The sequence below is a fragment of the Mesocricetus auratus genome, unplaced genomic scaffold, assembly GCF_017639785.1.
Source record: "Mesocricetus auratus isolate SY011 unplaced genomic scaffold, BCM_Maur_2.0 Super-Scaffold_100047, whole genome shotgun sequence".
Classification (NCBI taxonomy): Eukaryota; Metazoa; Chordata; class Mammalia; order Rodentia; family Cricetidae; genus Mesocricetus; species Mesocricetus auratus.
In genome coordinates, this window is record NW_024429224.1 from 3162025 (window position 1) to 3175638 (window position 13614).

At 51.7% G+C, this 13614-nt stretch overlaps 1 protein-coding gene across 3 annotated transcripts in view; it reads left to right on the forward strand.

Annotated features, from left to right (window-relative positions):
- Lhx2 (LIM homeobox 2) overlaps window positions 1–13320 on the forward strand; it is a 27650-nt gene extending 14330 nt beyond the window's left edge. For all 3 annotated transcript variants that reach the window (XM_005082086.4, XM_013121982.3, XM_005082084.4), the window contains exons 3-5: window positions 306–709; window positions 5776–5981; window positions 12442–13320. In XM_005082086.4, the coding sequence (XP_005082143.1) occupies window positions 306–709; window positions 5776–5981; window positions 12442–12729 (898 nt within the window). In that variant the 3' untranslated portion in view covers window positions 12730–13320. The remainder of the gene's footprint in view (window positions 1–305; window positions 710–5775; window positions 5982–12441) is intronic.
- The last annotated feature ends 294 nt before the right edge of the window (window positions 13321–13614 follow it).

Genomic DNA, 13614 nt, shown 5'->3' on the forward strand with positions numbered 1-13614 from the left:
GTGAGGGAGTTTCTCCCCATCCTAAGTAAAGTCTTTCCTAAGACTTGCTCGCAGTCTGAATACAGTCGAATATCTTGTGGGTGTGAAAATGGTTAAGGGAAGCTATTTCAGATAGGGCCAGTCCTGGGTTAAAATCTAGTTCCCTCTCTACTAATCCTCTCGGTCAAGTCCAGACTGTCCATCTTGAGGAGGGGACCCCCCCAGTGGCAGCAGCAGCAGCACCCGGAGCCTGGAGGAGGAGTACGGGTACATGGGGGGATAGCCAACCGTTTGTCCCACAGCCCCTCCCTCCTTGGTCCCCACAGGCGGTTCTCAGTACAGCGCTGTGCCCGCTGCCACCTGGGCATCTCGGCCTCAGAGATGGTGATGCGTGCTCGGGACTTGGTTTACCACCTCAATTGCTTCACATGCACCACGTGTAACAAGATGCTGACCACCGGTGACCACTTCGGCATGAAGGACAGCCTGGTCTATTGCCGTTTGCACTTCGAGGCACTGCTGCAGGGCGAATACCCGGCACACTTCAACCATGCCGACGTGGCGGCGGCGGCAGCGGCAGCGGCAGCCGCTAAAAGTGCAGGATTGGGCGCAGCCGGGGCTAACCCGCTGGGTCTTCCCTACTACAACGGTGTGGGCACTGTGCAGAAAGGGAGGCCGAGAAAGCGCAAGAGTCCGGGACCCGGGGCGGATCTGGCAGCCTACAATGCTGGTGAGTGCAAAACCTTCTGAAAGCCTTGGCCGCGTTGCGGGAAAGATTTCAGTGTGCTTGGCTTACAGCGGTTGCTCTGGCCCCTGGCTTTCCAGGCCCTACGATTCAGGGTGCCTAGTAGAAGGGACTTTAACCCTCTGGTTTCCAGCCGGTGCTCCTTTGACCGAAGCGTTAGGTGAGAATGCATTAGTTCATTGGTGATCCATGTGCAGGACACTGTCGCAGAGAAATTGTACTTTTGGAGACTCCTTTGGTTTGCCTAGTGCGCTTTGCTGTGCAGAAAGTGCGGGGAGAGAAAGCAAGGCTGCGTCGATTCCAAACAGGCTCCGAGTGGCTGAAGGTAGGGAAACTATCAGAGCTAGGCTGCGAGGGCCCCAAGAGAAAGGGCTGGCGGTGGCTGAGGGCACCAATGGGTTTGGCTTGCAGCCGGGTCATATGGAATGTCTCCAGGGCGACAGGCTTAGAGCTGGTACTCCTTCTGTCCAGCGGGATCCTTGGGCACCGCCAGGTCTCCGAGATTGCCTTTCCTCGCCTAGCAGGCAGCTCTGGCCCACGTAGCTGGGGCAGGAGAGTCCTCACATTGGGCTGCAGGGGTCTCAATTCACATTTCTTTGAAGTGCGGGCCTTTCCTGAGAGACTACCCCCTCACCATCCTGGCTCTGGACAGTGGCGGAGGTTCTAAGGCCCCACAACATCTACCCGAAGTCCTCAGGGCCCGGGAAAGGTTTAGGACTCGCCTGGCTTCCAAACTAGTTTATTTGCAGTTATTCTCCCTCTTAAATTTGTAGCAACAAATCGGCTGCTGAGATTTTTTTCTTCCTCCCTTTCCTCTCTAGTCTAAAGCACAAGTGTGTGTGTGTTTGGGGTTGCAAACAAAACAAACCCCGGGTTGTAGAGTGCCCGCGGTGGGGAAGGAAGAAATCAGGGTCGTTAGGATTTTAAACAGACTGAACTGCTTCGGGACGGAAATGGGGGACAAGCGGAGTAGGTCCTTTTTTTTCGCTCCAACGAAATTGCTGTGTAGAGGGTCCTGGGACCGATTGGGGAGCAGGAAATACAACCCCCGGTTGGATGGATGGTGAAGTGGTGGTTGATTCAACGATTTCAAATTTGTCTAAGTGCTGCTACAGACTCTTTAGAGCTCACATCCTCATCATTCAAGCCCTAAAGTAAAGAGTAGATCCGGCGCAGGCCCGTTTCCACCCAAACGCGGCGGGCGGGCGGCCTCTATCAGGAGTGTCAGCCCCCTAAGAAAGCTTCAGGTTACCTGATGTGTGTGGGGTCTGATTTTTTTTTTTTGACACACCAGGTCAGCACCCAGTTGTGATTGTGCGAAAAGAGTGAGGTGTTTCGAGATTTCATTTGTTTTTTTTTTGTTGCTCAGCCTTGTGCTTCCCAGGAGGCAGCGGGAAGATGTGGCTGGTGGCTGGGTTCCGGAGAGGCCTGGCTGTTTTCTCTTTGGCCCCCACACTCTCTCCTGTCCGTCCTTTCTGTTCTTTTCTTTCCGCCTCTGTGTTTCTCAGTTTGTTCCTCTTGCGTGCGCGGGTCTTGGGTCTTGGCCCACCCGGACTCTCAGTTCTGGGAGGAGCAGCGCTCAGCCCATCGGCGGTGGCTGTGCGGCTCACTTATTCGGGGCTCCCGGGACTAAGCTGGGAAGCGAAAGTGACTCTTTTTGCTTGCTGGGTCCAGCCAGGCTTCCCCAGATCTGTCTTTAGTCTCCTCCGTCTTCTCCGGGCTCTGGCCGGAGAGAAATGGCTTCAGTGTGCGCCACGGGGCAGCTGGGGCTGAAGCGCGGGACCTGGTGGGTGAGGCTGTGGGCTGTGTGTGGGGACCAGCGCGAGTGGAAGGTGGACGCGTGCTTCTGATTGCGAAGACACCAGTTTGCTTGTGTAAGCAAGCGCCCGGCACCCAGGGGCCAGACACAGGGACACTTTGCAAACCCGCGCTCCTGGACATTGTTTTGCCTGGGGAGGTAGAGCGCTTGGTGGGAAGGGGCGCAGCGGGGGTCCCTGGGCCCGGGACTCCGGGAAGGGCGACCCAGGTTTCGGGTCGCAGGGTCGGAAAGTCCTTCCGGGGCGGGAGCCGTGGCCGCCCTCCTCCCGGGGCCCCTCTGGTCCCGGCGTGCTACCCTTGCCCCAGAGGCGGGATACAACCTTCCGGGAACCCCTAATGGGGCTGCCGGTCGGCCGGGACGCGCGATCGGTGGCCGGAGCCCGCGAGGGGCCCCGAACGTGCACTTTGAGGCGCGATCTGCGCGCTACGGCCGCGGGAGTCGGGAACATACCTCCTGGCCGGCCTGGCCTCCCCAAGTCCCAGCTGTGTGTGTGTGTGTGTGTGTGTGTGTGTGTGTGTGTGTGTGTGTGTGTGTGTGTGTGTGTGTGTGTGTGTGTGGCGGCGTAATTACTGATTTGATTCCAATCCATTATTTAGACAATTGAACCTACAGTCTCGTCTTTAGTAAAATGAGGCGAAGTCAGATTTGATTACAGGTTCAGTCCCAGCGACAAGAGCTCGAAACCCGATGGGTTAATAACAGATCACGAGTAAATTATTCATGATTTTACGAGCTCTTTAGCTCCATTGAATCGGCCTAATTGAGAGGAAAAAAAGGGGGGGAGAAAGCCCTGGTCCTCCCCCTCCTCTCAGCCCCTTGCTCCTCCCCAGACTCGATCTTGGGGGAATCCCCACACCGCCCGGGCCTTTGGGGTGCAAGCGAGGGGTATCTGGGCCAGGGCTCCTCCTCTGCGGTCCTGCATCTTTCTGCTCCAAGCCGTCTTCACCGCCCGCGGGGCCGGAGCCTGGCCACCTTGGGCCGCTTCTCAGCTCTTCTCTGCGGGCTCGACTTCCTAGCCAATGGTCGTTTGGAAAAGTCTTCTCCTTAGGGTCCTTGTCTCCCTGAGCCCCGGGATTAGTTCTGTCACGAGGATTTCCTTGCCACACATCCCCCTTATTTCCGGGACTCCCCATTCATCGCTCCCTCCCCCGTGTCGCCACAGCTCTCCGCCTTTCTTCCTCTATTTCCCAACTCCTCTCCCTTGGGTCTGTCCATCTTCCCGCCCCCTCCCCTTTCCATTATCTAGCTTTCTACCTCTGTCATCTCTGCCCTCCCTCCCTCGCTCCCTCCCTCCCTCCTTCCCGTCTCTCCCTCCTTCCCCTCCCTCCCTCCTCTCGATACCACCTTCCCCCACAGTAGGCTTAGGGCACCTCCCTTGGGCCTACAGGGCGCCAGGGTCCCCACGGAGCTCATTAACAGCAGTGAGGCCCAGGTGGGGGCTGGGCAGAGGGAGGGGCCCAGAGATTCTCGGTGGGGGAGGGCTGCCCCACCCTGGCAGAGCTGAGGACTGGGAGAAAGGAGAGGTTCCATTCCCTGAACGGGTTTAGTGGGGCTGGCTAGTGGGAGTCATAGTCTGACCCCCTTTACAATCTTCACTCTTGGTGTTCTGGACGGGAACTCTGGACGGGAGGAGGAGGGGGCATCTGGATGCTTTGGTACACGTGCATACAAGCCTTGATACAGTGTCGCCCCTGGCTTACAGCTTCAAGCTTAGAAGTGGGACCCCAATCGTCTGAGTTTTTCCACGGAGGCAGTGGCATTTGGGCAAAGGGCGAGGAAGGTCCCCCGAGAGTGTGTCCTCGGTAGTCTTGTCAAGATAGCCACTTAGTTCTGAATTTGGGGCAAAATTTTAGGGATGTCCTGAGCAGCATGTAAACCTTAGATAAATTTTTAGTATATGCAACCTTTGGGACATATCAAAAATTATCTGTTATTTATCAGAAATTCAAATCTAACTGGACACCATTTACATTTATTTGCTAATTTTGACGCCTCTATTCTAGGCATGCACTATGGTGAAAGATCCCTTAAAGAAGGGGTGACAGGATGAAATGGTTCGTGTGTGTCCACATCAGCTGAACAGTTTCTGACACAAAGTTTCTAACCCCTCCCCAACCAAGAGGCCTTCCGGCCTCAGGAAAGCCCCTTGGGGTGGGGCAGGCTCCCCAAGAGCCAGACTTTATCTCTGCTCCCCTGGAGGATTTCCAGCAGGAAACAGGGGGACTCCAGTTTTTGACTCTGGGCTCAGCCTTCACTAGTGTGTGAGTGTGACTTCCTTTCCTTGGCTTTAGTTTCTTCACCTCTAAAGTGGGAACAGTGACACGTATTAAGCCAGAGTGTAAGGTAGGCATCTAATGTATGTTGTCACCTTCCTCCAACTTCTTCCCCTGTCAGCAAGATCTACGTACTGTGCTCTCTCTGAGGCAGCTGAGCTTCTCCTAACTCTCCCGAACCCCATTTGCTTCTACAAAACTCGGAACAGCTCACATGACAGTGCTGAAGATTAAACTCTAAAATGCAGTTCCCAACCTGGGGGGGGGGGCTGGAGCACACTCAGTTCTCTGGGGAGGGAGGGTTGACGGAAGTGGGATGTCAGTCAGCATCTTCTAGGTGCTAGTGCCAGTCCCTGCTGAGGGTCTTCCTTGGTGGGTGCTTGGGAAACAAAAGAGTGCAGGCTGGCAAACTATCAGAGGCTCAGAGGCGGGCTTGCTGGCTTCTCTTTGTGAGCCAGCCTCAACATCTGTAAAAAGAGTTGCTTTAAGTGTCCAGCAGTTGTGCACTGCAAAGAAAGCCTTTTAGGGGCCAGCAAGCTGGCTCAGTGGGTCAAGGGGCTTGCTGCCAAGTTCGTTCATAGAACCTGAGTTAAATCTCCAGAACCCTTCCCCCACCCACACACAACATAAATACACATAAAAGATAGAGAAAGCCTTTTAGTTCAGCATCTGGAATCCCAAAAACCACCAACAAGTCTCCACTGCTGCAACTTTTGCAACATGATGGCTTCTGGGTGTTTTGTTTTTCCAAGAATTGGGTTTGAATCCACTGTTTCCTAAGCAGGCCACATTTTCAGAAGCCTTCGTTTTCTCCATGTCCCCATTTCAGCGTTGTGTATGCACACAAGTGGGCTCCCAGGCTAGGTGTGTTTGTTAGTGGCGGTGAGGGTGTGGATTCGGATCTGGCGGACCAGGCAGAGTCAGGAAACTCACCTGCCGCTTCTGCGTCCCTTTCCCAGCTCTGAGCTGTAATGAGAACGACGCTGAACACCTGGATCGTGACCAGCCCTACCCCAGCAGCCAAAAGACAAAGCGCATGCGCACCTCCTTCAAGCACCACCAGCTTCGGACAATGAAGTCTTACTTTGCCATTAACCACAATCCGGATGCCAAGGACTTGAAGCAGCTCGCGCAAAAGACCGGCCTCACCAAGAGAGTCCTCCAGGTCAGCTGGGCCAGGGTGGGGGCATCTTCGGCTGCCAGGACCTGAGGCAGAAACTCAAACAGAGCAGGACTTTGGAAGAACCTTCTACCTGCCTGCCTTCAGCCTGTTTCTCCCTTTGTAGTCTGTCTTGGATTGTCATACTCCCTATTTTCATCCTCATTTTTTTTCTCTATGTGGCCCTCTGCTCGGTACTTGATCTTTCGTTCTTTCTGTAAACCATTCTTAGTTACCATCTATTGCTCAAAACGCTCCAATTTGCTCTAGTTTTTAGGAGTTTCAGATGAACCTAAAGCCCCCCTGCTTTGTCCCCGCCCACAGGATGGCTAGTGGCACAAGTTGCCTTTTGCCTCCTGTCATTCTTCAGTGGCTTTTCTTCTGGCAGCTCAAGTTTGTGTGGTGGGTGGTTGCTGTTGTTTGTTTGCTTGCTTGCTTTACGTTGTCTGTCTCCCAGACCATCCAGGCTTGGTGGTGGGGTGGTGTGCCTGGAGACCTGCGGGGTCTAGTGGTTTGTCTACTCTCGAGCATGGGCGGAGGTGGTTTAGTGCTTTTGGGACTGATGGAATTGAGCTTATGCAAGGGCTGCTTTCTTGATTGCAGGACCTGGAACGTTGATGGGGTTTCCACACCCCCAAAGATGTTGAGAATTCTAGTCTGGGGCCCAAACTTTTGGCACCATGTGGGGACAACAGATTTCAAAGTTTCTGGTCTTCCGATGCTCATCCCCAGAGCTAGACAAACCTCTTAAGTCTTCTGAGCCTCAGTTTACTCTATGTAAAATGCACAGAAGAAATCACCCACCCATGCCACAGCTGGGGGACGCTACTGGGGTGTTGTAGGTGAGCATGCTTTATGCTCAATGGATGCTAGTTAAGGATAACACTTAGTTTGTGATAAACTCTGAACAGTCCTAGTTGTTAGACCTCAGTTATCCCATCATACAAGGCAGACCACCCCCCATCCTCTAATCCCCAGCTTAAGAGAAAGAAGTTTAACCAAAACCAAAAGAAACTCACACTCTCACACACACTCACACACACAAAATTGCCCCCACAAAAATCTGCAAGACTGCGTAACCTGAATATGTTGTCATAGGTCCTGGGATTGAAGTCCAGGCCACCATGACCCATCCTTCAGCCTCAGGTCCTGGCGATCAAAGCTGAGAGGTTGACACGAGGCACTAAGTGACAAATCAGGAGAAGGGTTGTGCAGCCTCTCTTAAGAAATTTTCAGTGGCTCTGTCAGAAAAGAAAACAAGATGAAACCAAGCTTGTGGGGTTGGCAGTAGCGGTGGTGGTGACAACAGCTGGCTGTGGCTGTGATACAGATCTCAGTGACCTCTAGATCATGATAGAGTCCCAAGCCTGGATTCTGGGGAACCCTGGCTGCTCGAATTCCCTTCAGACTGTTCTGTCTTGGGGCTAGGTCTGGGACCCTCCTAGGACACCTCCTGCTGCCCCTCCCCCTGCCCCAGGCCAGTCTCCCTTGAGTTCTGGGCCAGCCTGAGCTGAGGACTTTTCTCTGGTTAACTTGCTTAAATCTTCCCAGATTCTTTGTGGGATACTGGGAAACGGGGGAGATTTGGAGTTCAGAAAAACCTGGCCTGAAACAGGGGAGATCTGAAGTTCAGAAACACCTGGTTTATTTTACCTGCTGTGTGTCTTGGACAAATTAGTTACCTTCTCTGAGCCGTAGCTTTCCCATTTGTAAAAAGGGTTACCGAGTGGGGCACGTCTCTCTCCCAGCTGTCTGGGTTAAATGAAAGTTCACAGTTCAGTCTTCATACAGAGGATCTGACCCTGCTGACCTGGAGGCAGGAGGAGGATTTACAGCTTAGCTGTCTCTTAATAACTCTTTCATCTGACCGAGTATCTCCTGGTGCTAGGCGCTTGATCACTGAATGTATTGGCCTTGAAGCCATTCACCTATTGGACACAGAAAGACAAAAGTACACAGATTCCCCTGAGTGTGATCAGTGTGTGTGTGGGGGGGGGGCACTAGGCAGTCCCCATTAGGATTTCCCCTCTGCACAGTGCAGATAAGTCCATGATGATCCCCAAAGCCACCCTTTGCTGGTGACTGTCAGCCAACCACAGGGTATCCTCTCTGAGCTGCCTAGGTTCACTCAGCACCTGTAGGCTAGGGGAAGATCTCTCTTCCTTTCAGACCTGAATCAATCTGCACAGGTCCTTTCTGTTCCCTGGGAGCCTAACTGGTCATGCGTCTCTCTCTTCTTCGTCTTTACAGCTGAGATTTTAGGACTTAGCTGTGAGTACAAAACCTAGGGTAGAACTTACTATCAGTGGAATCTGGGCTGGGAGTGATTTGGGGTGAGGTTGGTGATTTGGGACATGATGGACTGCTTCAGATCCCCTCTCAGTGTTTGGTGCTTGCATTCCTCCTCTCTGGCCCTGAGCCCCCACCTGTGAAATCTGAAGAATAACTTACTTTAGAAGAACGTTTAAATGCCAATGGTTCAGAACCATTTTTCCTATCACTAGTTAGTTGTCATTAGCCCAGGAGAGAGTTCTGAGGGGTGTGGGTGTAGTAATAACATGTCGGGGGGATGTTCTGAGCTGGTGCAGGAAATGGTGGAGGCTTCCCTGAAGGGAAGGTGAGTTATAACATGGTCATTGTCCTGTCTGGCATTGGACAACTTCAGGGTGGACACAGACACACCGGGAGGGGGTTTCACAGATGACTTGCTTTGAATCTTTTGTTTCATTTCTTACAGTCAAAGGGATCCAAGCCAGGCCTTGTACATACTAGGCGAGTGCTCTACCTCTTAGCTCTGAAGGAGAGGCTCCCCTAGCCCAGGGAGGCGGAGAAACTCCCCACTCACAGCTATTTAATGACAGACCTGGGGCTACAGTTAAGAGCTCTTGAGTTCTATCCAGTGCCTATTGTTTTTAGTTCCTTGAGGAAATCTTTTTAAAAGTTCACAAAGTAATAGAACCACCATGTAGACCCATAAGAAAAATAGGGAGACATGTCACTGTGAAAACACAGGCCCAGTGATTCATAATTTTGAGGCTGTATGGTCAGGATGAAGGATGGGACCTAAAGGGATCCACATCTTAGTTCTGCCTCTCCCTGGCTGTGCCTTAGCCCCCACCCCTGTAAACTGGCACTAATACTCAAGCCTTCCTTGCAGGTTGCTACAATGAGGGTGAGCTAAGATGGACCAAACACTCAGAGCTCTGCTCAGATGCGGCCTGGTTTTATTACGGAGTAAGACTACCCACCACTGTTATCTTCGTCATGAACTGTAAAACCAAAGGCTGTAATGGGGTTGTTATTTGTTTCCAAAGCAGGTTTTTGATGTTTTTGAGATACAGTCTATATCAGGATGGCCTTGAACATGATAGGTAGTTGGGATGAACTTGAACTCCTGGTCCTTCCTTCTCCTGCCTGTCGGCATGTGATACCGCCATCTAGTTTGTGCTGAGCAGGGGATTGAGCTCAGGTTTGATGCATGGTAGGCAAGTATTCTATAGACAGAGCTAGAGTCCCAGATTTTGGGGGTGTCCTTTCTTATTCTGTAGCTCAGGTTGACTTGTCACTTACTTTGTAGCCCCCAGGCGGGCCTCAACCTCATGGCTACCCTCTTTCCTCAGCTTCCTACACGCTAAGAGGCTGTAATTCCTCATCCTTTTGTTGTAAGACATTTCCCCAAAGCTTGGTGGAGTGGCTGTGGCATGCTTCCCAGGCTATGTGGTTGACACTGGATAAGACCGTTGATGCACTAAGAAATGTCATGGTATCTTGAGACATGAGACTTTACCTTTTGGATGGATTCCTTAGTGTTCCAGGATATTTGCTTTGGGGGGGGTTGTTTTGTCATCCAGGCTGTCCCGGAACTCACGATCTTACAGTTTCCTTGCGTTATGCTTCCCTAGTGCTGGGATTACAGGCATGTGCCACCATGCCGGTTTCTCCCAGCCTTCTTGATGAAAGTAATCTGAGGAAGGAGGTTAGTAAGCAAAAAAACAAAACAAAAAACAAACAAACAAACAAAAAGGCTCCTCAGACAGTGGAAGCTTGGACAAGGGACACACCACAATGGTGTGTTTTCCTCTCCCCAGGATCCATTCTGTGTCAGGCTGAGGCACTCACTCTCTGTGGCGTTAGCTGTGTCCTGCTGTTTCTGTGCCTGAGCTTGGCCTTGCTGTCCCCAAAGTATAACCCAGAGCTACTGTGTGTAGAGAGGAGCTTGAGGCAGCTGACCAGCTAGGGCTCTGGCTTTTGGAGGGTGGGTAGGTGGAGCTGCTCACAGCTGCCCTGGGATCCCAGCCCATCCAAACCACAAGAAGCCACGGAGATGCGGTGTGCTCCAACCATCTTTCTGTACATGTAGGAAACTGAGGCAGGCCCAGAGGAAAGGGACTAGTCAGAGTTCACGTGGCTGGTCACTGGCACAGCCAGGCATGGAATGCTCTTTCTACTTCCAAAGTTGATTCCTTCCTTCCTTCCTTCCTTCATCCGTCCATCCACTCACTTGCTGACCTACTCAGGGTCATATGGTAGGGAGAGCATGGACTTTTTTATGGTAAACAGTCCTGCTTTCAATCAGCTTAGCCTCTGTGTGATCATAGGTAAGTAACTCAAATCTATAAAGTAGGACTAGTAATAGAAACCACATGCTTGGCTTGTCTCAGGCTTTAACCAGGGATGGTACAGGATAGCAAGGTGCCTGATCCACGAGTCATGTTAGCACCATTATCTCATGTGCGCCCCAGCCACAGCAATATGCATATTGCCAACATGTAACCTTCCCCTTCTCTGTCATACACGTAGGGTTGGACGGGGCCCTGCCTTCTGCATTCTTTGGGGAGGGGACCTCTTGAAATGCCTACAGTTGGATTTTGGTGAAGCCTCACATGGGCTGACTGCACAGAGTAGCCAGGTTGCAGTTGACTTTAGATTTCCATCGAACAGATTCCTAGTGCCTGGGATCCTGTAAAGCTGAGAAGGCAGCTGTGAAGATGGTGTCATTGTTTACACATGAGCTGTTGGGGCAACGCCTGGGAAATAGCTCACAGGCAGCAGCTAAGGGCTTCCAGCCTTCCCAAGGTCCTGGAGCCCCTGAGGATGAGCAGCAAACACACTCCCAGGACCCAAAGGGCTCCACTCCAGCTTCTGCCCACATGTGCAGGCCCGGACAGTGCCTGGGGAGCAGCTCCAGGCCCTGGCCTTTCTCACTGCGTGGCCTTCATGTGACTGGGAGGAAGGCTCTCTCATTCCTGTCTCATCCGTTCCGAGATGAACAGTCTCCCACTGCAGACGCTACAGCCAGAAGGCCAGGGCCTGACTGGATGGGCAATGGTGGTCTTTGAAACCTCACACTCATCTGCTAGCACCCCCACAACCAACAGAACTGATAAGCTTTCTTTAGGCGGAGAGCTGAGAAATGTGCTTTCTCCTCGAGGGTAATCTGTGTTCTAGGGAGCCAGCTTTGTTCCCCATGAAGTGAGGAACATCTCTCTCCTGCCTGCCAGACTCAGCTGCTAATTGAGCCTGAATTGTGTCAGGATGTCTGAGGGGGGGGGGCTTGAGGCCACCGTGGCTTCTTGCAGATGGGGTGGTCCTGAGGGTGAAGTCAGGAGCAGGCTCATCCCACGCCTGCCAGAGACACTGGGAAGACAGGCAGATGCAGACACATCTGGAAACACACAACTGGGCAGCCTGGAGTCTTCAGAACCCCCAAGGCCCTTCGTTTTTATGGGGAACCGTCTGGCCAGGGGTTGTCTTACGCAGAAGGAAGTGAAGGGGCCCTGGCTTTTGGACTTTTTCCTTTTGGGAGGAATAACTACTCCAGTCCCCAGTAGTGACCTGGATTTCCTGTGCCTCCTGTTAAGCACTACTTGGGCCCCTGGGCACTTCAGGGTGTCTACATTGATGTGGTCGGTGGGAACAGGGTGAGTTTTGTGTACATCTTTACTGATATGTACAGGGTGTGTCTGTGTGTGATGTTCCCCAGAAAAAGTGAAAGTAAATCTTCAGTCTGTCTCCCTGGCGCTCTCTGTACTCAAGGGCATGACGGATGCAACAAGAGTATTTGAACAGTTTTAGTGGTAACAAGGAAACATACAAGGAAACTGATAAAATGAATTTTAGTATTTATTGTTTAATCCAATATGTCCAAAATATTTTATGTCATCATGAAATCAGTAATCTCTTCTTTCTTTCTTGCTGAATCTCCAAGTCTTTTGTGCTGTGCCTAGTTTCAGTACCATGGCAAGGGGCTCCGCTCAGAAGTGCCCCGGCCGGCATGAAGACTAACCCAACCATAGCCAGCAAGCAGGGAAAATAGAATTTAATTTCATTTTCGCAAGGAGAAAATGTGGTGCGGACATTCTAGACCTCCCACGGGGCCGTGGCTGGGTTGAGCAGCCCAGACCTGCTGCTTCCCCCAGACCCCCCTATCTTCCCCTAACCAGTGCTATCCTGTCGTCCCACACAGGTCTGGTTTCAGAATGCCCGGGCCAAGTTCAGACGCAACCTTCTACGGCAGGAAAACACGGGCGTGGACAAGACGTCCGATGCCACGCTGCAGACAGGGACACCATCGGGGCCTGCCTCGGAGCTGTCCAACGCCTCGCTCAGCCCCTCCAGCACGCCCACCACCCTCACAGACTTGACTAGCCCCACCCTGCCGACTGTGACGTCAGTCTTAACTTCTGTGCCTGGCAACTTGGAGGGCCACGAGCCCCACAGCCCTTCACAAACGACTCTTACCAACCTTTTCTAATGACTCGTCACCCCCTCCCCCCAGGTCCCCACAATTTCTTTAAAAAAGAAATTTAGTTGAATTCCAAGTGTATTTTAAAAATAGAGGCTTTGAGCAACTAACTAACCACGTTTTAGGATCTCGCCTGGAAACAGAGGGAAAAAAAGAATTGTGCGTCTGGCTAACGCATCGGTGTGTGCTGAGGAATTACTTGGGAGATATATGTGCAACACAACATTTGTGTCCCTGTACAGTTTTGTGTACTGAGCGAGGAAAACAACAAATAATTTAAGTTGGCTGAGAGCTTCCGTATTTTCAAAGACTGCCACGTGCCTTAGGAATACTGTTTTATCTTCATACTTTGGATGAATTGTTCGTTTTTTTTTCTCTCCCTCTTTTTCTCTCTGTATATTTATGACCAGAGCAAAATGTAAAAAAGAAAAAAAACCAACAAAAAAAGTTTGTTACTTTGAATAGCCCTAAAAAGAAAAAGGAAAAAAAATCAACCCCCCTCCAATGGTCGCTTTCTTGTTTTAGAATTTTAAGGTGGAAGTCTGTTCGGATATCAGAATTTGTAAAATCTAACCAGTAATAAAATCACTATGGAAAAGACTTGCTGCTGGTACTGTTTCATGAATGAGGCTGGAGAGCTTTTCTGAAGCCTAGAGACCAATTCCAAGGTGTTCACCTACCTACCAAATGCTCTTAGGCTCATTTCTGTGTCACGGTTTGGGCTGGTCGGTGGTACTCCAATGACAAAGAATTGGTAGCAGAGAGAGACAAGCCATCATGCTAACACTGTGTGTGTGTGTGTGTGCGCGCGCGTGCGCGCGTGCGTGCGTTCGTGCGTGCGTGTGTCTCGAGGGTCAGTCAGCATCCATGTATGCATTCATTCATTTGTTCATT